Source organism: Netta rufina (assembly GCF_964035555.1).
Source record: "Netta rufina genome assembly, chromosome: 9".
NCBI lineage: Eukaryota > Metazoa > Chordata > Aves > Anseriformes > Anatidae > Netta > Netta rufina.
Genome location: NC_140132.1, coordinates 12363006 through 12383682, shown reverse-complemented (window position 1 = coordinate 12383682; position 20677 = coordinate 12363006). Strand labels below are relative to the sequence as shown.

The 20677-nt window shown below is 42.3% G+C and overlaps 1 protein-coding gene across 2 annotated transcripts in view; it reads right to left on the bottom strand.

Moving 5' to 3' along the window:
- FARP2 (FERM, ARH/RhoGEF and pleckstrin domain protein 2) overlaps positions 1-20677 on the bottom strand; it is a 75638-nt gene that overhangs the window by 43988 nt on the left and 10973 nt on the right. For both annotated transcript variants that reach the window (XR_014618718.1, XM_084292346.1), the window contains exons 3-5: positions 6603-6707; positions 5141-5183; positions 775-853 (exon numbers count right to left, since the gene is read on the bottom strand). Coding sequence is in view for 1 of the 2 variants with exons in the window: in XM_084292346.1 (XP_084148472.1) it covers positions 775-853; positions 5141-5183; positions 6603-6707 (227 nt within the window). In the remaining variant the exon portion in view is untranslated. The remainder of the gene's footprint in view (positions 1-774; positions 854-5140; positions 5184-6602; positions 6708-20677) is intronic.

The following is a 20677-nucleotide window of genomic DNA, read 5'->3' as shown; positions in this document are numbered from 1 at the left end:
TTCAATACAGCTACCATAAAGTGTCTGTATCCTTAATGGCTTTATGAAATACCTTGTTGCTCTATGCTCAGACCAGAATTCCACAATAAATGCTACATAAGTAGAGAAAAACACAGTTCCTGCTCCAAAAAGGTATATTCTTAAGGGAATTCCTACAAGTAACAGTAATTAAGATAAGAAAACTGGGAGTAAATGAAACACTTAGGTAACATCAATCATTACAAGAGGCATGTGCATCACAGGAGTTATCATCCTTGTTTGGTCTTAAGTATATCTGAAGGATGACAATAAGGAACCTTTATGAATCTATAAAAAGAATTTCAAACAAACATAGTAAATCTGGAAAACGCATTAAAGACGCTCTCTAAACATTAAAAAAACAAAGTCCGTTTAACAAGCACAGATTTCAAACCACATTCACTGGTGCTAGTGAGTAGTTGGGTCTGCTTAATTTACCAAAGGTTCACCCAAAGTTAGCAACTGGCAAAAGTAACCCATTATAAGCACCAGTGATAAGTCTGAACAGTAAAGCATCTTTGCTAGTTGCAGAATACTTAAAACGTGGACTTCTGCAGTTTAAATGATAAATCATTTAATAAAACATGTACTGACTATTTTATATAGGTCCTGTTTATACATATGTTTTTCCCCTGTACCTTGTCTCTTTTGACACCTGATCTCTTTTGCTTGGAAACAGATGCAATGACCTCCTATTCTTACCTTACTTTTATTCCAGTAGATAATGCAAACCTAATTCTTCAGAAAATACTTTACCTCGTATATTCCTCTTGCAACTGACCCGGGTCTGGGGGGAAAAACTTTACAGCTAGACGAAGCATTGTAGTCTTTGGTCCTATAAGAAAAGTTAAACATTTCACAAAAAAAATATATTTAACTTTGAAATACATTTAACTTTGTAAGCGCATGTATATTATGCTTTCCAACATCCACAGAAATACAACACAAAGTCTAGCCAGCTTTCAGTTTGCCTTTTCAGCTGGCTATGGTGGTCCTATGGGGTGTAGATAATCCATATCAATACAGGTACAGCAAAAAGGCTCCTTTTAAAACTATGTTCAATGCCCTGGAAGTATTATAGATGCAAAGTAAAATTATTTTGTACAACATGAGGACTACAGAACAGCTACTTGACCACTTTCAAAAGCATCACTGATGATCCTGCAGGACATTCCCAGAATGGGAGGATGGAGCAGCTGCGTTGCACAGCTCCCCGCTGCCCAGGAGGGGAACCCAAGAGGGCAGCTGGACCCAGCAGGCTCCCCGCAGGGACCAACAGGCATTTGCAGCCCACTGCCAGCATGCCCCTTAAAGCCCACTTCAGCCCTTTTTTGCCTTTGAACTCATCAAGCTAGGCAACACGGAAAAAATAATTTAGGTTTAAATCTAAACAGAATCTGAGATAAGTGGAATTGCCTTTCTCAGCTGCAGCAGCTATTCTTGGTGTCTTCAGAATAAGACACCATAACCTGGACCCTGGGCTGACCCAGGAGGAAACATCAGGATGGTATCAGCAAGCCCAAGGCAAGGCAAGCTGCCCCCCTGGAGAGCAGCTCCACAAAGTGCTTTGCAGCAAGAAAACCCCACTGTGACCAGCCCCCGTGAACAGCCTCAGCCTCATGCCAGTATTTTTGGAGGATTGTTAGACAGTACCCCAGCCGTTCACTGGGCCCTTTGCAGACGCTGCTGTTCTGCTCGTTTGTCTGCTTTTAAAGCAGAAAGGGTTTAGTGTTTTGCAGTCAGTCCCAACAGTAGGACGTCTGTGAACAGACTGCCTGCACCAACCCACCAGGGACTGTGGGATGTGGCCCAGGCCCTGCTGCTGGGCTTCAGCCCTGGGCCAGCTGCTCCAGGGAACGGCGAGCCCATTTCTCATTCACACACAGATCTGTGCCACAAAGCAGTACCAGTGGGACTGCAAGGAAACAAATCCCAAGAAATTCGAAGACCAGGAAATTCTCAGGGAACTCTACAGGCCTCCTGCCTTCTTCCCCCGATGACTTGAGAGAAATCTGTTTTCTTCTGCTCTCGCGTTCTCAGTTGCCACCAAGAAGGGAGGTGTACGATTCTCCATAGGATTTTAACATGTCCATCCTCTCATTTGTTAGCAGAGGGACAATGAATTTTGCTTCCTTCTTTGGAGAACTAACTTTCAGACTACCACAGCCAGCTCGGCCTGAGTTACCAGAGGTTTGGTGAATGAAAAAACTAAACCACTGAGCCCTAATTAGAGCATGGTATCTAGAAACAGAGGCTGGAAATGAAACTAGGAAAAGACTTTTAGTGTAGTGCAAGGAAACACCGGACCAGTCTTTACCAAGATTCAGAATGTACTGTAAGAAGCCAAATCTAAAAGCAAACAAACAAACAAAAAAATAGGGAAAAATTACCCTGGAGGTACGGTGACCACACTCTATAAACCGGCAGCTCCTCAGAGATGGTGCCCAAATGCCATCTCCATACTGTGTGCCCATTAGGAAAGCAGGCGTTTGCATCCACACTCATCACAAAGGAAAACTCAGAAAGACATTTCCATCTAGGCTGCACTTGAGGCATTTCTGATGTGTACTTGTGAGCACCAGCCGTGCCAGAAAGCCCCTGGGGAGGAGGGATGGGGAGGCACCAGCACACGGGGCTGCCAAGAAAAGATTCCAACTCACAGCCTTTACCCCCCCCCGCTGCTCAGAGGAATGATTCATTGCTTCAAGAACCCCCTTAATATTCCCAAACATCTGGAGGAAACCTTTCAAAAATATTACATTTAGACACTAGAGTTGTGGAAAACTGCCAAGTTATTTCCCCTGGAGCAACACTGAGCTGATGCTGAGCACACCTGGAAGCCACACACCGCCGCACTGAAAAGCCGCATGCAAAACCATTCTTTCCCTCTTGGCATGGACATGTGAACTGAATTCTTGCTGCAACCCAGTGTCACAAATTCGAAACCCCCTTCCCTGTAAATTGTCCATCCCGGGCAAATTATGCATACATAGTGATTTAAATTTGGATCAAAACATGGAAATCCTTTTCTATTATCAAATCGGTCATTGTCTGACCTGCAGCAGAGTACCTGCAGCATTACAAACGGGCGCTGTGGAGATGTCTCTGTGATATACAAACCCCCAGAGGCACACCTAACTGCCCCCATGAGACCATAAACCAGAGCACTTCACGCAATGTACCGCAACGGTTCTGTAATAGAACTGAGTACGTTCCTGCTGAAAGTAATCACGAGATTCAGAACTACGTGCATACAATTACACAGCGATCTCCATCAGCTCTGTAACCTAACATGTTTGAACTGTATTAACTTAAAAGCCCCGGATAACATCTAGCGTTCTTATACTGCTGTGCTAAAAAAGAAAGTTATAAAGCTAATCCCAAAATTATTAAACTTAAAACCAAACCAAACAAACATAAAACAACCAAACAAGAACCTTAACAAAACTGTGAAGGCTTTTTATTCAACAGTACTGCCTAAACTTTTCTTTACGAAGATACTCCTAATGCCATCATATGTCTGCTAATGGATTCAATGAAGGAATAGCCTAAATCACTATTTTTGGAATTAAGCTTTTAATTGTAAACATTTTCAAGGTGCTCTACAGTCGTATTTCAATTTTTAAAACAGCAGAAAGCCAGGAGGGGATTCAACTAGCAGTGAAGAAGGGCTCTCTCCTGAGCTAACAGAACTATACAAATTTAAAATTGGGTTCAAAATGTGAGCATGTGACAGACTCCACTGCTTAAGATGACAGGTTTTTTAAAGACAACTTTCAATATCACTGGCAACATAACCTGGGTGGCAGGTCACCAAACAGCCAAGCAGCCATAATTTCTAGCATATCCCCATGGTCTCAGTCCATTTTAGGACCATATATGTATTATGAGTGAACTTGTGGCCACTGGCCTATTGTCTCAGGCTGAGTTTCCCCTATTTATAAATAGAAAGCAGAATCCAGGAGTAACCAAGCAGTATCATAGACCTGTGTTCCACCAGATCTCTTGACTAAGACATAACTCCTTCCAGTAGGAAGCTATGGAAAAACAAACCCCCCAAAAAAAGCCTAACTGCATGGAGTATATAAAAAGATGACACAGCAACATTATTTTTTTTAAATGGGAAATGGAGATTTGAAGTGGTCAGGGATGTCAACGGCAGCAAGAAGGACTTCTACATTAGTGACAAAGTGAAGATCTGAGAAAATGTTGGCCCTTTGCTGAATGAAACAGGAGACCTGGCTAAACAGGACAATGAGAAGGCCAAGGTGCTGAATGCCTGCTTTGCCTCAGTCTTTAGCAGCAAGACTGGCTGGCGTTCAAGAGTCCCAGTCCCAGAGACGGGGGGAAAGGCTGGAGCAAGGCAGGCGTACCCTGGTGGAAGGGAATCAGGTCGTGGAATACTTGAGCAAATTGGAAATTCATATGTCCATAGACCCTGAGGGGATGAACATTGAGCAGGGGTTGAACAAGATAGACCCAGAAGTGCCTCCAGCCTCAGCCACACTGTGGCATTCTCCATGCACGTGGTTAGAGATCACTACCTCTGCTCTCTCAACGAAGCTGTTCCTGAGGAGACTTCAGAGAATTTCTGACAATAAGAAGGGGAATACCCACCGTGTTGAAATTCACTGAGTATTAACAAGCTCTGAGTTTTGCCTGGCAAGGCAGAACAATGGAGAAGGCAATTGCAGCTTTTGCAGTTCTTGTCAAAGTCACTCATCTCTCAGACAGGATCACAACTGTAGATGTTACCTCCTCGATCACAATGGATTTGAAAATCCAGAATATTCCTTTTTGCTTTTCTCCATTGTAAGACAAGACAACTCAGAAAAGCTCACAAACACCAAATGTTATGTTTCACTAACTTAACACCAGCTGATCCAATCCATTTAGATTTTATCACAGAGAAAGAATCATATGCTCAGTAATTTTCCATTCCACCCACCACATGCTACATATTAAAAACATCAGGTTTGCATGCCCAAACAGGAACCATTATCACCCCTACCAAATACAATTTTCAGGGAAGAATAACCAGTAAATCAAGTAGTAATTATGAAAGCAGCCCACATAAAGTAGATGCAAATTAAGAAAAACTTCCTTTTTTAAAACTACTTACTCCGTACTTGTTTAATAACAGGTTTCATAGGCTCCAGCCAAATCTGAAATTAAAGAAAAAAAATTACAAACTGACATTCATTTGAATACAATAGAAAACATCAAAAGTAAATTCAATTTAAGCAGTACTTAATATATATGCATTTTTTCCTCACTGTAGCAATGCAGCAATTCCTTTGCCTTAAAAAACAAAACAAAACAAAACAAAAAAAACTTTCCATTTGAATTTACATTTATCATGTATCAGTACAAAAATCACTGATCCATGCTTAAAGCTCATTTGGACAGAGAACGAAGAGTCACTTCAGCAAAAGCACATCACCAACGCTGAGGTGGTGCACAGAAACCATGCCAAAACACGACAGTAGAGAGAAGCCCAAGTACAGAATTACAGAAGATCTGGGTGATGCGACAAGGCTGGAGTTTTTTCCTTTCCATGTTCTGTCCATCCCTGTCCTATAGAATGATACTTAAGTATTTTTACTCTTTATTCATTTCCCACAATTTTGTTCTCTCTTAAACAAACAGATTTTTAAAGAAAAACTGTTTTCACTTGAGTAACCATAAATCTATTATGATGTATTCTGGGTACTGAAGTATTTTATTTATTTTATTTTTTTTAACCCCCCTCCAAACAAAAAGACATTAAAAAAGCCGTAACAGAGCAATGGCCTAGGTTAGGTCCTTATCAGTCACTTCTCTTGCAAGAGCTGAGGATTTTAAGAACCTTATTACCAGAAACGCTTTGGAAGCTTTGCAAAAGAAAAATAAACTAAACAAGCTTTGCTGTAGTCCCTTGGCTCAAAAGCAGCATGCATTAGTGCTGTTAGCATTCCCTATGATTTCAGTCATACTTTCTGCATGTAAGACCTAAATCTAGAAAACATAATAAAGAAAGAGAACAAAGGTCCAATTTTAAGAACACTTTTCAGTTTAGAAGCTAAGTTGCCCTCTTTGCAAGGATAAGCAATTAGGACGCTTACAGAATCTTATTATTTATCTAGACCATGATTAAAAGTGAATGCAGGCCTATACAGCTGCTGGGGCTTATATCTATTGCAGAGAGGTGCATAATGACTCTTCAGGGAAATTAACTGAAGTCTGAATTAACTGAATATGAATGTCACCACCGCCAAAACTACACTTTTAATATGGTTTTGTAAGGGCTATGCAGACTACACTTTGAGTTACTAATTTTTAGAGGAAAGGAGGATTATATTTATGTTTCTGAAAGTAGAAACATCAGCAGCTACATAATTGCATTATATGTGTTTGAAATTTAACAAGATACAGAATCTGATTCTCCCCCTCTACTTTATTAGTTGACATTGTTCTGATGAGTGAAGTAGATTTACACTAAATCAAAGAGTATCCTACAGGAGACTCCAGCACTTTTGACACTTAAGCAACTGCATCCACTCAAACTTTTTATTGTAATGAATTTGTCAGGAAACATTACATACCCAATATGACTGGATGTTCTGGAACTCAATTCCAAAGTAGTCCGATTCATTCAAATTCAGATGCTTGTAAACTTCTGTCAGTAAAGCCTGGCCATAATATTTGGACTGAAAAAAAAATACAATGGGATTAAGACAAAGCAATTTATAGCAAATTAGAAATAGGATATGGCATCTTTAAAAACTATAGAAAAGATTTTTCACATTAGCATTGACCACCTTTGCTACTGTAATGAGCAAACACCCCCTAGACAGAGTGTACATACAGACAAGTTCCACAGAATGGCAGCCAGCGATGCTGGAGGCCTCTGGAGGCCATCTCTACCCGACCTTATCTATGTGAGCGGACAAGATCAGCCACAAGCTATGTATGTCCTTCAAGGAACCAGCAACAATCCGTCTGTGTAGCCAGCAACTGGGGCTCTCCCTCAGCCAAAACTGGCTGACGCAGGGGCTTTGACCTTTTATCCCCACAGAAGAGTCTGGAGCGGGACTGCCTCCCTCAGCCGTAGCACTGCCCCACGCCACATTACAGAATTTCTAGGTTGGAAGAGACCTCAAGATCATCGAGTCCAACCTCTGACCTAACGCTAACAGTCCCCACTAAACCATATCCCTAAGCTCTACATCTAAACGTCTTTTAAAGACTCCCAGGGATGGTGACTCCACCACTTCCCTGGGCAGCCTGTTCCAATGCCTCACAACCCTTTCGGTAAAGAAGTTCTTCCTAACATCCAACCTAAAACTCCCCTGGCTCAACTTAAGCCCATTCCCCCTCGTCCTGTCACCAGGCACGTGGGAGAATAGACCAACCCCCACCTCGCTACAGCCTCCTTTAAGGTATTGTCTCTGTCGAGCTGGTTGCGATGGAGCCCTCCCCACTAACCCTTCGCCCATTCTCTAGGCAAGCTGCATGCAATGCCATGAAACCAATGCTGACAGAAAGCAGCTGTGGTACAAAGGTGGAAAGAGGGAGTTTTCACAGTACACCCAGAGTGAGGGCACACAGCTCTGCTTGAGATGGCACCCGACCACGGTGCCGGGCTATGCTCTGCGCCACAGGCCGTCACAAACCACCGAGGGAAACCTGCCACCCCCTCACAAAATCATTTCCTCCCCTACTCTGGCTTGTTTTCATTGACACTGATGTTCCAGCTAAACACACCTGAAGCATTCATGCCACTCAGATCTCGTTTATTTGGAAAAGTCAGAGCTCCAGTAGACACTACAGTTTTCCCAGTAAAACAGGTACAAACAGTTCCGTAACTGACTCTCTAAGTTCGGAACAGTAGATTTTTTTTTAAAAGAGGGTAGGTATTAAAATAATTAGTAATATAGTAAGTTATCTAAATGTGCAAATGAAAAGAACAAGTCCTTTTGGTTAAAAGAAGAGGGTTTAAAAAATAAAGCAAAAGTTGGGAAAATCACTCTGCATTGCTAAAATTCACAAAAATTGAAGAGAAATTGCTGCTTAGAAGACAGATTGACTGGCAGTGGTTTTTAGAACCATGTAATCTGGCTCTATCACTTCAAAATACCTCTGTATCACTTAAAAAAAAAAAAAAAATCCAGTGAGAAAGTATGATAACTGCAGTACTGGAAGTCTGAAGCAGCACTGGTAGTCTACCTGACGCGAACAGCTGACTGCATCTAGTGCCTTAACAAAGGAGAAGAGTACAGAAATAAAAGGTCAGAAAACGATATGAAATTAGCTCATCTCTCTCATCCGTGCTTTCATGAGTTATGTTTACCCATGAAGGCAACCAAGAGTATGAAACACAAGTCAGGTGAATTCACATGGCACAAGTACCATTCATTCCAGAAGTTGCTTGGTATCCCATTGGATCTAGCCTCTGATGCTGAAACCCCCAAATAAACCTGCAGGTAAGCAGACATGATCCAACACGGTGAGAAGTGCTGTCCTCTTTTTCTGGTTACAGAAACATTTTTACCCAGTTTCTGTAAGCAATCTGCCTTGAGTTTACCCAAAGAGCTTTCTTCCCTGAGAAGACCAAATAGTGCCTTTCCTGTGCTGCATTTGAGTTTTTAGACAGGAGTATGCTGCTGCTTCCAGCTCCTGGCCTCATGGTGCCCAGCAGGCTCAGACAGACAGCCTCAACACCAGCCTCCAGGCCTTGGGAGCCATGTAAACCACGCACAGAACGAAGGAAATCCACGCTTGCCCTGCCTCACCACCTCTAAATGAGACCTTCCCCTGAAATTTAGAAACAAAACAATGTAATGTTAGCATAAACATACTGCCATTTCAGAAAACAAAACAAAACCTCATGGCTGATAACCTTCTGCTGCTCCTGCGCAATGCCTGCTATAGCCAGGTGACAAAAAACACTACTTTATCTTTTTATTCTGAAAATTGGGCTATTCGGAATCATCCACCACAGAAGGAGGAGAAATTTTGGGGAATGGAAAATTAATGAGATTTGGTAACAGAATAACAGGGTAAGAGGACACTGTTGCAACTGATTAAATTACAAAGGTACCATTCAGATGTTAAAGTGTAAAATTATTTTAGTCAGGCTTTCAACTATAAATTTGTGTGTCATTTACAGCAACAGCTTAAAAAACTCACTCTAAACTGAATTTAATTTCATAGTGCTTTCTTCAAAATATAGACCAATGTTAACAACACCACGTTTATATATATATAAATATATATTTATATATATATATTATATATATAAAATAAAATCAGCTTGAGACTGAACACAACATTTTATTCTGTCTCAAATCCAGTGGGAAAATTCTCCTAACAGATATTTAGTTCCTCTTTTTTTGTTGTTATATTTATTTCAATACGCCATATTATAACCATTCTTTCTGAAAAGTTTCTTAACATTTTGAAGTTTACAGAAATGTATGTTCAGTTCTGCAGTGGATAGCTCCATGTCATTGTTTTATCTGCATGAAAGCAGCAGAAAGCAAATCTTCTAATTATATAATTACTGTAACTTTGACGTCAGGTCAAGAAGCTGCATGAATGCAGAAAGGTCCCATTTTCAATATAACTTCACAACACAGCATACTTTCCATTCCAAAGTTCTCAATTACTCTTTACATGCTGCCAAGATGATGACTAATGGTATTACTGAATTACTATATTATTACACACACACAAAGTGTAAAAAATTAAATAGGCAGCTAACAAAAGCTTCCCCCAGTGACCCAGCTCTGATTTTTTTTTTTTATTTATTTATTTATTTTTGCTTCAAATCAACTTGTGTAGTCATCTCAAGGCTGAAAACTTCTTAAAACCATGGAAGTATGGTATCAGGACGGGCACGTTACAGTGTCATTGCACTAAGAGAACACCTGCATGGCAATCCCATGCCTGTATTTAGGGTGAATAATGCATTCAGACTACATGTACAACAATTAAAGCTTTGCAGTTTTCATGAGGTTTTGTGATGTGATTACCACTCCCCCACCCCTTAAAGTGCTGTCATATTCTGAAATTGAAATTATTACTGTATCTAATGTATGACTAATGAATAGTTCTTCTTTCTCATGGAAATATAAAGATTTAGCAGGTGAACTGAGCAGAGAAAAAAAGGGATATAAGGAATTACTCCACCAACAGCTGACCAGACGTTAGCTGGTTATGAAATAACAGCCACCACAGCCAGTCTTGCACTTTTGTGCATTTTCTGATATTTAGAAACAGAGGGACAACTCAATTCAAATTCAGGAGAGCTACGGAAAGAACAGGAAAATTCAACATTAGTGCCTGGCAAACATGACGTTTGGAAGTTTTTATGCAAATAAAAATTCATCACCATCTATGCTCCTACATCTCCTACAAGCATATGGGGAGATTCCATAAAAATTGACACGAACCAGAGTGATCTCATTTCTGTTTCAGCACTGCATACTATGATGTAATGAAAGACCTTCAATATGGGCAAACCAAACTTCCCGTGGTGTAACACAGATCACGTTGCTGAGAGTCCACATTATGTCAACTAAGCTTTGCTGACATATGTAGTGTGGATGAATTTTTTACACTGAGAAACGAGGCAGCCTTTTGTTCAGCAATCTGACATCTGCCTCTGCCACAATCAGCTTTGGCTGCTTCTACCTTTGGGAGCATCACAGGACACTTCTTTAAAAAAAAAAAAAAAAAAAAAGTTTTTGTAACAGTATAAAAGTAATGTAACTTTTACATAAAGGCAGTATCAGAAACAAATAGAAACAAACATTATAAACTGTAGTTTCTTTACAGAACAAGGTCTCTACTTTTATGCAGAGTCAGTCAATACATTCAATGTTAGCAATTTTTAGGACAGAAGAGTGTAAGTAAATAAAAATGAGGAGTTGGAGCAACAGTTACTGTCATTTTGTAATCCCAAGTGTTACTTTCTATTTTCTTAAATACAATACCTTACTGCCCACCTAGCAGATCCTCCCTTTGTTGGGCCATTTTAGCTTCACAAGACAGAAAAACAAACTAGGAACACAAAGCATATGATTTTCGGTGGACCATATTTCAATATTATCGAAACCAATTCTTCCTCAGCAAACTCCTAAATATGTCTTTGAGAATATCTTAACTTTCTACTTCTATGTATTTTAACTTAAACAACAACAACATAACAAACCAGAACACAGTATTTTTATAAAGAGCACTCCTCTCATTTTCCAAAATGGACAAACCGCCCTTGCTCAAGCTTTCCAAAAATGAAAATCCACTTTTGGCAGCAGTTAGGCTGGAAAAAAAATTCAGTCCAAAAGCCAAGAGTTTGGAAAAAACTGAGAGTTATAAAACGGAGGTATAGAATGGAAACTTTTGTGCGAGCCAGAACAGCAGGAACCACTGGTTTCCAGCTTCAGCAAATACCAGCTGACCTTGGATTCTGTGTTAGAGAAATCTGCAACTGTTTGGAGACCAAATCCTCCAGTAAACAGTATATGCATGAAAGGAAGAAGTTTATATTTTAGATCACCGCTGACAAATGGCCAGGACAGAGTGCATCACTAGCAGCCAGAGAGCCTTGAGCATGAAAAGTAAACTCAATTATATTAAGATCCCTTCACATAGATGGAGGTGGTTTATTTTTTGTTGTTGTTGTTGTTTTGTTTTGTTTTTTTCTGGTGCACTTTTAGTGATCTTCATAATGAAAAAAAATATTTCTCATGTTTTAGCAAATTGAAAAACGACAATCAGCAATTATACGTAGCAGTTACACTAAACTTGTTATTTCCTTTCTTAACCAGAAATACACAAACAATTCAGTGATTTTATAGCTCTGTTTATCTACATTCCTTTTGAAGTCTGTTAGATCTCTGTCCAAATGTAGTTTGATATATCAAAAACATTTCAAAACTCCTTATTAATTACGATATCATTAATGCCATGTATAAACAAAAACTGCATTTATGAATACAGGCTGTGCATTTAAACCGCATTTATTAGAAAGAAGGAAATAATACAAGATGGCAAGAAATATCATTCACTGACATCAAGATTTTCATGGCTAAAAGAAGAGGAACTTAAGGCTCTGTAATTCGTTTTTAATCCACAAGCTGGAAAAGTGAAGATAAAAAGTACTGAAGGAGGGGACAGTTAAGTTTCTTCAACTTTGATTGGAACAAATAGCTGATATGGAAATGGTCCCTGTCTTTACTGGGACCCTGTATCACTTCACAAAATTCACGTGCTCAACCAAATACTATTTCAATTTAGTTTTCTGAACAGTTAACAATTTAACAGTAACTGTAAGCTTTAATAGAAGATTATTTCATTTTTAACAGTTGGTGAAGAAAATTGTATTTTAAATACATGTATTTGTTTCGCTGGCTTTCATATACCGGCAGGTCCCAACTACAGCTTATTTTACTAAGACAACAGCAAAAAAACAGTTTAGAGTGCATTTAACAACTTGCAGAGCACCAGACATACAAATGTCAGTGGATTGGACCATCCTGTACAGGATCCTCCTGCCACTCCGTACCATCGCAGTTTCTACCTGTTATTTATCAAGGCCATCCTGATTTGTCCCAGAATTAAGTCAAGAGCTGCAGGAACCAACGCAGCACACAAGCAAGATTTATAAGCTGCTTCCAGTTTTCTAGCCACTATCAACTCATCCAAGGTAACTAAAAGAATTATTATTAGATTCCTGCCAATAAGACTACTCTGAGCCCACTTCCAAAGTTCAAGTGCCCACAGATACATAGCAAAAGGCATTTGAAAGGTTCCAGCTTGTCCTCTCACCCATTGTCTAGGCAATCTGTCCTAAGACAGGGCTGAACATCAAGGAGCTTGCATGGCCACAGCTGTTACACATCTCCTCCATGGCTAAAATAGTTGCTTCTTCCGACATCCATATGTTTAACTACCCCTGGCACAAGTTAAACACACAATTTTCTCTCCATCTTTCTTCCCACAGGTTGTTTTAAGCACTGCTTAGGATCGACTTGCAACTATGGGAAACTTGAATTAGTAGGGAGCATGAAATTACACACAGGTGGAAACAGAATGGTTTTCTGTGTGACTCTGGGAGAAGACGACTCCCACAGAAAGGACTCAAACCTCCTGAGTTAAAAAACAAAAGTGTGTATCACGGTATTTCCATATAGCACTGAAATCAAATTTACTCAAATATGGGTACTGCAAAATCAAACAAATTTCTGAGTTAGTTTAAGGTCCATTATTATGCTGCATACTGGGCATAACTATAGCCCCATGAGCATGTTTTTGTTAAAAAAAATAATAATAATAATAATAAGACTCCCCCCACACTTTTTTTCTTAAGATTTCTGATTTTTTAAACTGAACCTGCAGCCAATTTAATCCAGAAATGTGAGCCTCTGGCTCATTTAATTAAGGCTGGCTTTAAAACCTGTGCTCATTTAAAGGTTCACGCAATGTTAGAGCACTTCACTGCCAAATGAACCAGCTCTACCTAACAAACATGCTTTTCCAGAGTGGCTAGACTTGCCAGATGCCTGAAAGTAGGAAAACAATCTTTTGTTGATGTGGGAAAAGATCCCCAAGAGGGAGGGAATTGTGTGAACAAGATTGGGAAATGTGTATGTCGGTATATAGCATGGTAAATATGGTCCCAAGCTCAAAAAGAACTCTAGTGCTGAAGTACAAGGAGCACTAGAAATAAGACACATCGTGCTTTCAAAGCCAGCATAACAACTGAGGATTGCAGAAACTGTTGGCAAGTGCTATGTACAGACAGTACATAAAAGATCCACCTGAAAATTACTGGGAGTCGAGCAGAAATTCGCTGTCACTTTTATCACTTGGAGAGCAGAAAAGCCCACGCACACGTCCCCAGTGCCTTGGGTGCCAACGCTGCTCTAGACTTCCTAGGGAAAAACATTCTGAGGTTAAGTCACTGAAGTTCAAAGTGAAGTTAAACACCATTGGAATGAGCTGATCAGGACACTGCTGCTCAAGGTCCTGGTCCTTGACTGAGCGTGCTGATCTCCCGACCACAACCGCTCGCAGGCACTGGAAGCCAAACTTCTACAAAATAATTCTCTGGATCCGTGAGGACAGCAGCCTGCAGCTGTAAGGAAGGATGAGATAATCATGACTTCTCCCTCCTGCTTCCTCCCAGGCTTTAAAATTTAGGTGGTTGTATGACACATTAGCATGTCCCAGCTACATCCCAGCTATTCTTCTCCCCTCACAGCCTTCGGAGGACAAAGGACAACGTGGCACCAAAGTTCACACTTGCCAAACGCCAGCGACTGCAGCAGCGTAGGCAGCAGCTGCCCTGGGGTGGCAGGATCCCTACAGCAGAGGGATCACAGCTGTGGAAATGACAGAGAATTGTGCTGCTACCAGTAACGCTGGGACAGTATTTACAAGGCATACTACTTCATAACATTTTTAAAAGGCTGAGTAACACCACGCTGACAGCCTTTCTTAAACACAGATCGTACACCAAGGATTCCGCCTGGTCAGCTCGCTGGTGATGTGCTCCACAGGTGACTACAAAACCAAGACCAGATAAAAATGCACAGTTATAAACAAGGGCTGCTGCCACAATGGACAGCATGCCATCGTTAGCCATCCTCAAAATAAACTTTTCCACTTCAAGGAGTGAGGGCACATAACGCGACATCTCAGTTCCCGCTTTGTTCACGCAGGCCGCAAAACAGCACAACCCAAGCTAAGAAATCCGAAGAGGTTGGGGATCTCTGTATTTCCCCCAGCTCTGCCACTGACAAGGCTCTACTCAGCTGTGCAAACACCACGTATCCCACAGCTCTTCCCTTTAAGATGCCACTCCACTCAATGCATGTACACTGTGCGCCCTAGGAACCTGCACAGCATCATTTTGTATTTATCTACAGATAGCTATATAAAAAATAATACTATTTTAAGACACTTCAAATAGAGGCAATGCTTTGCTTCCCTTTGTTCACACCAGATTACTAAAATTGCAGGTCTTTTTCCAGCAATTATGTCAAAACTATCATCCAAGCCAGCACCAACAAGACTGGACCCAGGGTTTCCTTGTGGGGCATGATGATATTCCAGACATCTTTTGGCATTTTTGTCCACTTACCTAAAGTCAAAACATGAATGCACACCAAGCATCAGCAGCTGAAATCCAGATCTGACCAGGCTAACACCCATGCTCGGCAGGGGTCAGACAAATAATCCGACAGAGCCAACAATCCAGAGCTTTTCATAAATGTAGCAGCTTGCTAAAAAAGACACAGACTGCATAGGCAAAGCTACTTCCCCATAATATCTCCCTAATGTGCCCTGAACAATCGAAGAGGATCAACCTCAGAGAAGATGCTATACTTGTTTTACCTCTACCTTCCCACATAAAGTACCAAAAAAGGCTGGCACGCAGCTGTGAGGAAGCCTACTGCAGGGGAATATTTTAAAATACTGAGGAAATAGAAAGATCATAAAGGATTATCTACACAAAGCAGGTATTTCACAGGAAGGGCTCAAACTATCTTTTCATTACAAACACCTGTACCTAATTTAACCTTTCTGTACCTAACATAACCTGAATTGTACTCACTGTCCTTACCTCACTCCTCAATGTACTTTGAGCAGAGTATCGACACGATGGCAATGGGTTAATAAATACCTATCGGCCAGATTAGATAAGGCTGAAGCTCTGTTAACTTTCCCACCTCCTGCAGGAGACTTTCCTGCTTCTTTGGCTTTGGGCTGCCTCCCCCGGTCTGCCAGAGCAGCAGACTGAGGAGCACAATGTGAACACAGGATGGTTTGGGTTCAACTACTCACAGGAGAGCTCTAACAAGGAGCTTCTACAAAGAAGGCTTTGGGGTTTTTCATTTTTGGAAGACACATTTTACCTTTTCCACTTTGAGTCAGGGCTCCATCAAGCACCGTGCCTAAGCACCCTGCCAGAGGAGACAGCAGGAGCAGAAAAGCAGCTTAAGGAGCAGAGAAGCCTATTCCTTTATTGAGGAATAAAATAGATGAGCTAGAAGTCCTGGCCCAGTCCCGCAACTACGACATCATCGGCATAAGCGAAACCTGGTGGGACGAGTCCTGTGACTGGGGTGTTGCGATAGATGGTTACAGGCTCTTCAGGAGGGACAGGCAGGGAAGGCGAGGTGGTGGGGTGGCGATGTATGTGAAGCAGGGGCTGGACTGTGTGGAACTTCAGGTCGGCGATGGCAAAGTTGAGAGCCTCTGGGTAAGGATCAAGGGACGAACGAATAAAGGGGATGTCGTTGTGGGAGTCTATTACAGACCGCCTGGCCAGGACGATAGCGCCGATAAATTATTCTTTACAGAACTAAGAGAGGCCTCGAGATTAACTCCCCTTGTCCTTATGGGGGACTTCAACTTGCCGGACGTTAACTGGGAGTGCCACACAGCTGACACGAGCAAGTCCAGGAGGTTCATGAAGCACCTAGATGATAACTTCTTGGTGCAGGTGCTAACGGAGCCAACTAGGAAAGGTGCCCTCCTAGACCTGTTGCTAGTAAACAGAGAGGGTCTGGTGGGAGATGTGGTGATTGGTGGCCGCCTCGGCCATAGCGACCATGAAGTGGTTGAGTTCAATATTTATGGTGACAGAAGGAAAAGTGCCACCAAAACCTCATCCCTAGATATGGGGAAAGCGGACTTCAGGCTGCTCAGGGAACTAGTCAGCAAGGTCCCCTGGGAAACTGCTCTTGAAGGCCTCGATGTCCACCAGTGCTGGTCACTCTTTAAGCGATGCCTCCTAGAAGCACAAGATCAGGCAATTCCAAAATATCGCAAGTCAGGCAGGCGGGGAAGGAGGCCGGCGTGGCTGACCAGGAATGTTCTAATGGAGATTAGGCGGAAACAGAGAGTGTTTTGCTACTGGAAGGAGGGCCAGGCGTCATGGAAAGAATACAGGGATGCTGTTCGTGTTTGTAGGGAGAAAGTTCGAGTGGCCAAAGCACAGCTAGAGTTGAAGCTGGCTGTGTCTGTGAGAGAAAATAAAAAGGGTTTTTTTAGATATGTAAATGGAAAAAGGAGAACTAAAGAATACTTAGGGCCGCTCCTTGATAGGGATGGTCTCCTCACAGACGATGACATAGGCAAAGCAGAGACGCTTAACGCCTTCTTTGCCTCTGTCTTCAATGCCGATGATGGGCTTCGGGACCGAGGGTGCCCTGAGCTGGAGGACCGGGACGGTGTGGATGACAAACTCCCAACTGACCCTGAACGTGTGCGGGATTTGCTACTCCACCTGGATCCCTACAAGTCCATGGGTCCGGATGGGATTCATCCCCGGGTGCTGAAAGAGCTGGCGGATGTCATCGCGGAACCTCTTTCAATTATTTTTCAACGATCCTGGGAATTTGGAGAGGTCCCGGTAGACTGGAAGCTGGCAAATGTTGTGCCAATTTTCAAGAAGGGTCAGAAAGAAGACCCTAGCAATTACAGGCCTGTCAGTCTCACGTCAGTGCCTGGTAAAATCATGGAGAAGTTGGTTCTCGGACTTATTGAGGCGCACCTGGGGGACAGAGCAGTCATTGGTCCCAGCCAGCATGGGTTTGTGAAGGGTAGGTCCTGCCTAACTAACCTGATTTCCTTTTATGATAAGATCACCCGTATGGTGGACCAAGGGAAACCAGCTGATGTGATTTTTTTGGACTTCAGCAAGGCTTTTGACACGGTTTCCCATAGGATCCTACTGGACAAAATGTCCACCATACAGCTAAATAAAAACATCATACGATGGGTGAGCAATTGGCTAACGGGCAGGGCCCAAAGGGTTATGGTAAATGGGGCTGCGTCAGGCTGGCGGGCGGTCACCAGTGGGGTCCCTCAAGGCTCCATTTTAGGGCCGGTACTTTTCAATATTTTTATAAACGATCTGGATGTAGGAATAGAGGGTATTTTGAGCAAGTTTGCTGATGACACCAAACTTGGAGGAGTTGTGGACTCAAATGAGGGCGTAAAGGCCTTACAGAGGGATCTGGACAGGTTGGAGAGCTGGGCGATCACCAACCGCATGAAGTTCAATAAGAGCAAGTGCCGGGTCCTGCACCTGGGACGGGGAAACCCTGGCTGCACGTACAGACTGGGCGATGAGACGCTGGAGAGCAGCCTGGAAGAGAGGGATCTGGGGGTCGTGGTAGACAGCAAGTTGAATATGAGCCAGCAATGTGCCCTGGCAGCCAGGAGGGCCAACCGTGTCCTGGGGTGCATCAAGCACGGCATCGCTAGTAGGTCAAGGGAGGTGATTGTCCCGCTCTACTCTGCGCTGGTGCGGCCTCACCTCGAGTACTGTGTGCAGTTCTGGGCACCACAGTATAAAAAGGACATGAAACTGTTGGAAAGTGTCCAGAGGAGGGCTACGAAGATGGTGAAAGGCCTGGAGGGGAAGACGTACGAGGAACGGCTGAGGTCACTGGGCCTGTTCAGCCTGGAGAAGAGGAGACTGAGGGGAGACCTCATCACAGTCTACAACTTCCTTGTAAGGGGGTGTCGAGAGGCAGGAGACCTTTTCTCCATTAACACTAGTGACAGGACCCGCGGGAACGGGGTTAAGCTGAGGCAGGGGAAATTTAGGCTGGACGTCAGGAGGGGGTTCTTCACAGAGAGGGTGGTTGCACACTGGAACAGGCTCCCCAGGGAAGTGGTCACTGCACCGAGCCTGGCTGAATTTAAGAAGAGATTGGACTGTGCACTTAGTCACATGGTCTGAACTTTTGGGTAGACCTGTGCGGTGTCAAGAGTTGGACTTGATGATCCTTAAGGGTCCCTTCCAACTCAGGATATTCTATGATTCTATGATTCTAAGCCAAACATGTCAGCTCAGATCCCTGAGCTGGGAAGGTGCACCTGCAACCAGCATCTCCCAGCTCACCAAGGACCTTCCCGAATCACTTGTGAAAACATCAGTGTGAGCAGGTGTTAATAGTTAACTCGCTTCATCCCACATTCCTCCATCGCAAGGCTGGGAAGAAACAACTTCTAATGATAATGACTCTGGTGATGTTTTCAAACCTGCTTTCACAATAGTGATAGCACTCCAAAAATAATAATAATAAAATAAAATGGCGAACCAAAGAACCAGAAGTGTTCTGCTATAGGTGGAAAGAGATCCCTTTGGAGTAACGGAGTAAGGCACCTCCCATACAGAGAGCCTGACCTGCATCTCCCCTCCGCCTGTTTCAAATCTGTAGATTTCAGCCCCGCAAGTCAGCCCCTCAATACCCAATGTCACAGTTTTAAAATGTCATTTGCACTCGGTATCACCATCACAGCACAGTTTTTCACACGATCAGTTTATATTCTCACCTTTTTACACATGCAGGCAACGTTCAAGCCCTTGCCAGCAGTGTTTTGTTGCAAGGAAGCAGATGGCACGAAGGCACGCTTTTGCAACCCTGTTTGTTTAAATGAAATGTTCCCAAGGTTGTGTTTCTCCGAATGCAGCAGGATATCAGCAAGCTCCATCCTTGCTCAACATCAAGTCCCTTTTTTCAGTAGACACGGACCAAAAATTGCTCTGAACCATGTCTTAGCACACCGTATTTCTGTAGCTGCCTTCAGCTGACCAGGGTTGGCTTTGTTTTTTGTTTGGTCTCCTTTATTCTCGCTCTTTCAGGCGCTATGTATTCTACAGGATTATCCATCTCGGGGGCACCGCTGACCACCCAGCTCTGCACGCCGCCACTCAGAGAAGGCTCCCTGACAACCACAGGCCTTTTTGCTATACAGAATTTCTTACTGTTATTTCGATAGAATAGCCTAACACTAATTTCAGCTGACTTTGCCCATCTTTCATCACTAGATTGTGAAAAAGAAATGAACATCTGCATTCTGCAGCAGTGTTTAAGAGTCTAACATAGCATTGCCTTTGTTACTGAGCAAGACACGTTATTGGAATTAGTAAGGAAGGTAACAGCATTTTATTTTATTTTTTTACACAGTTTCCATTTTTAAATAAAACATGCTGAATTAGATTGTGTATTAGTCACTTTGGAAGCCATTTGGAAGGAATTGAACAGAAGAATTGTATCAGTGCACATACGTCATTATGAAGTTACGCATTGGTTTACCTATCAGATCTCTTTCAGACCGAGTAATTCCAAGCAGGAAGTTCTCAGTGTGCTTACAGCAAATGAAAGGAAGCCCAAGAAGAGTTTAGCTCTATACCAACTCTGTGTTAAGATGAGTAAATGCAGCTCTTGTACCATCCCTCCAGTCACCCTTTTGAATTCATGTGAGAAGAGGTTCTCATCTATGCACATCCTATATAACGTATCACAGCCATACATCTATACATCTACATCTATAGGGCAAGGACTGTGATAACACTTGACGACTATTTTACTAAATGTTTTCTGGGTTCTAAATCACTTTACATGCATGTAAGTTTTAATGGACTTTTCTTACAGGAATATTCAGATTGTTTCTCCTTTGCTGAATTGTAATTCAATTTTCTTTCCATATAATGGGACACTTATCGTTAAAAGAACTGCAGAAGTTGTTTCTATAATATAAATTAAATTCCTATCCTCCCTTTAAAAACAGGCTGTCAATGAAATGGCTACGGTTTTACCTTTCCCCACCCAATACCACATTCCTACATAGCATCAAAAGAGTCAAGCAC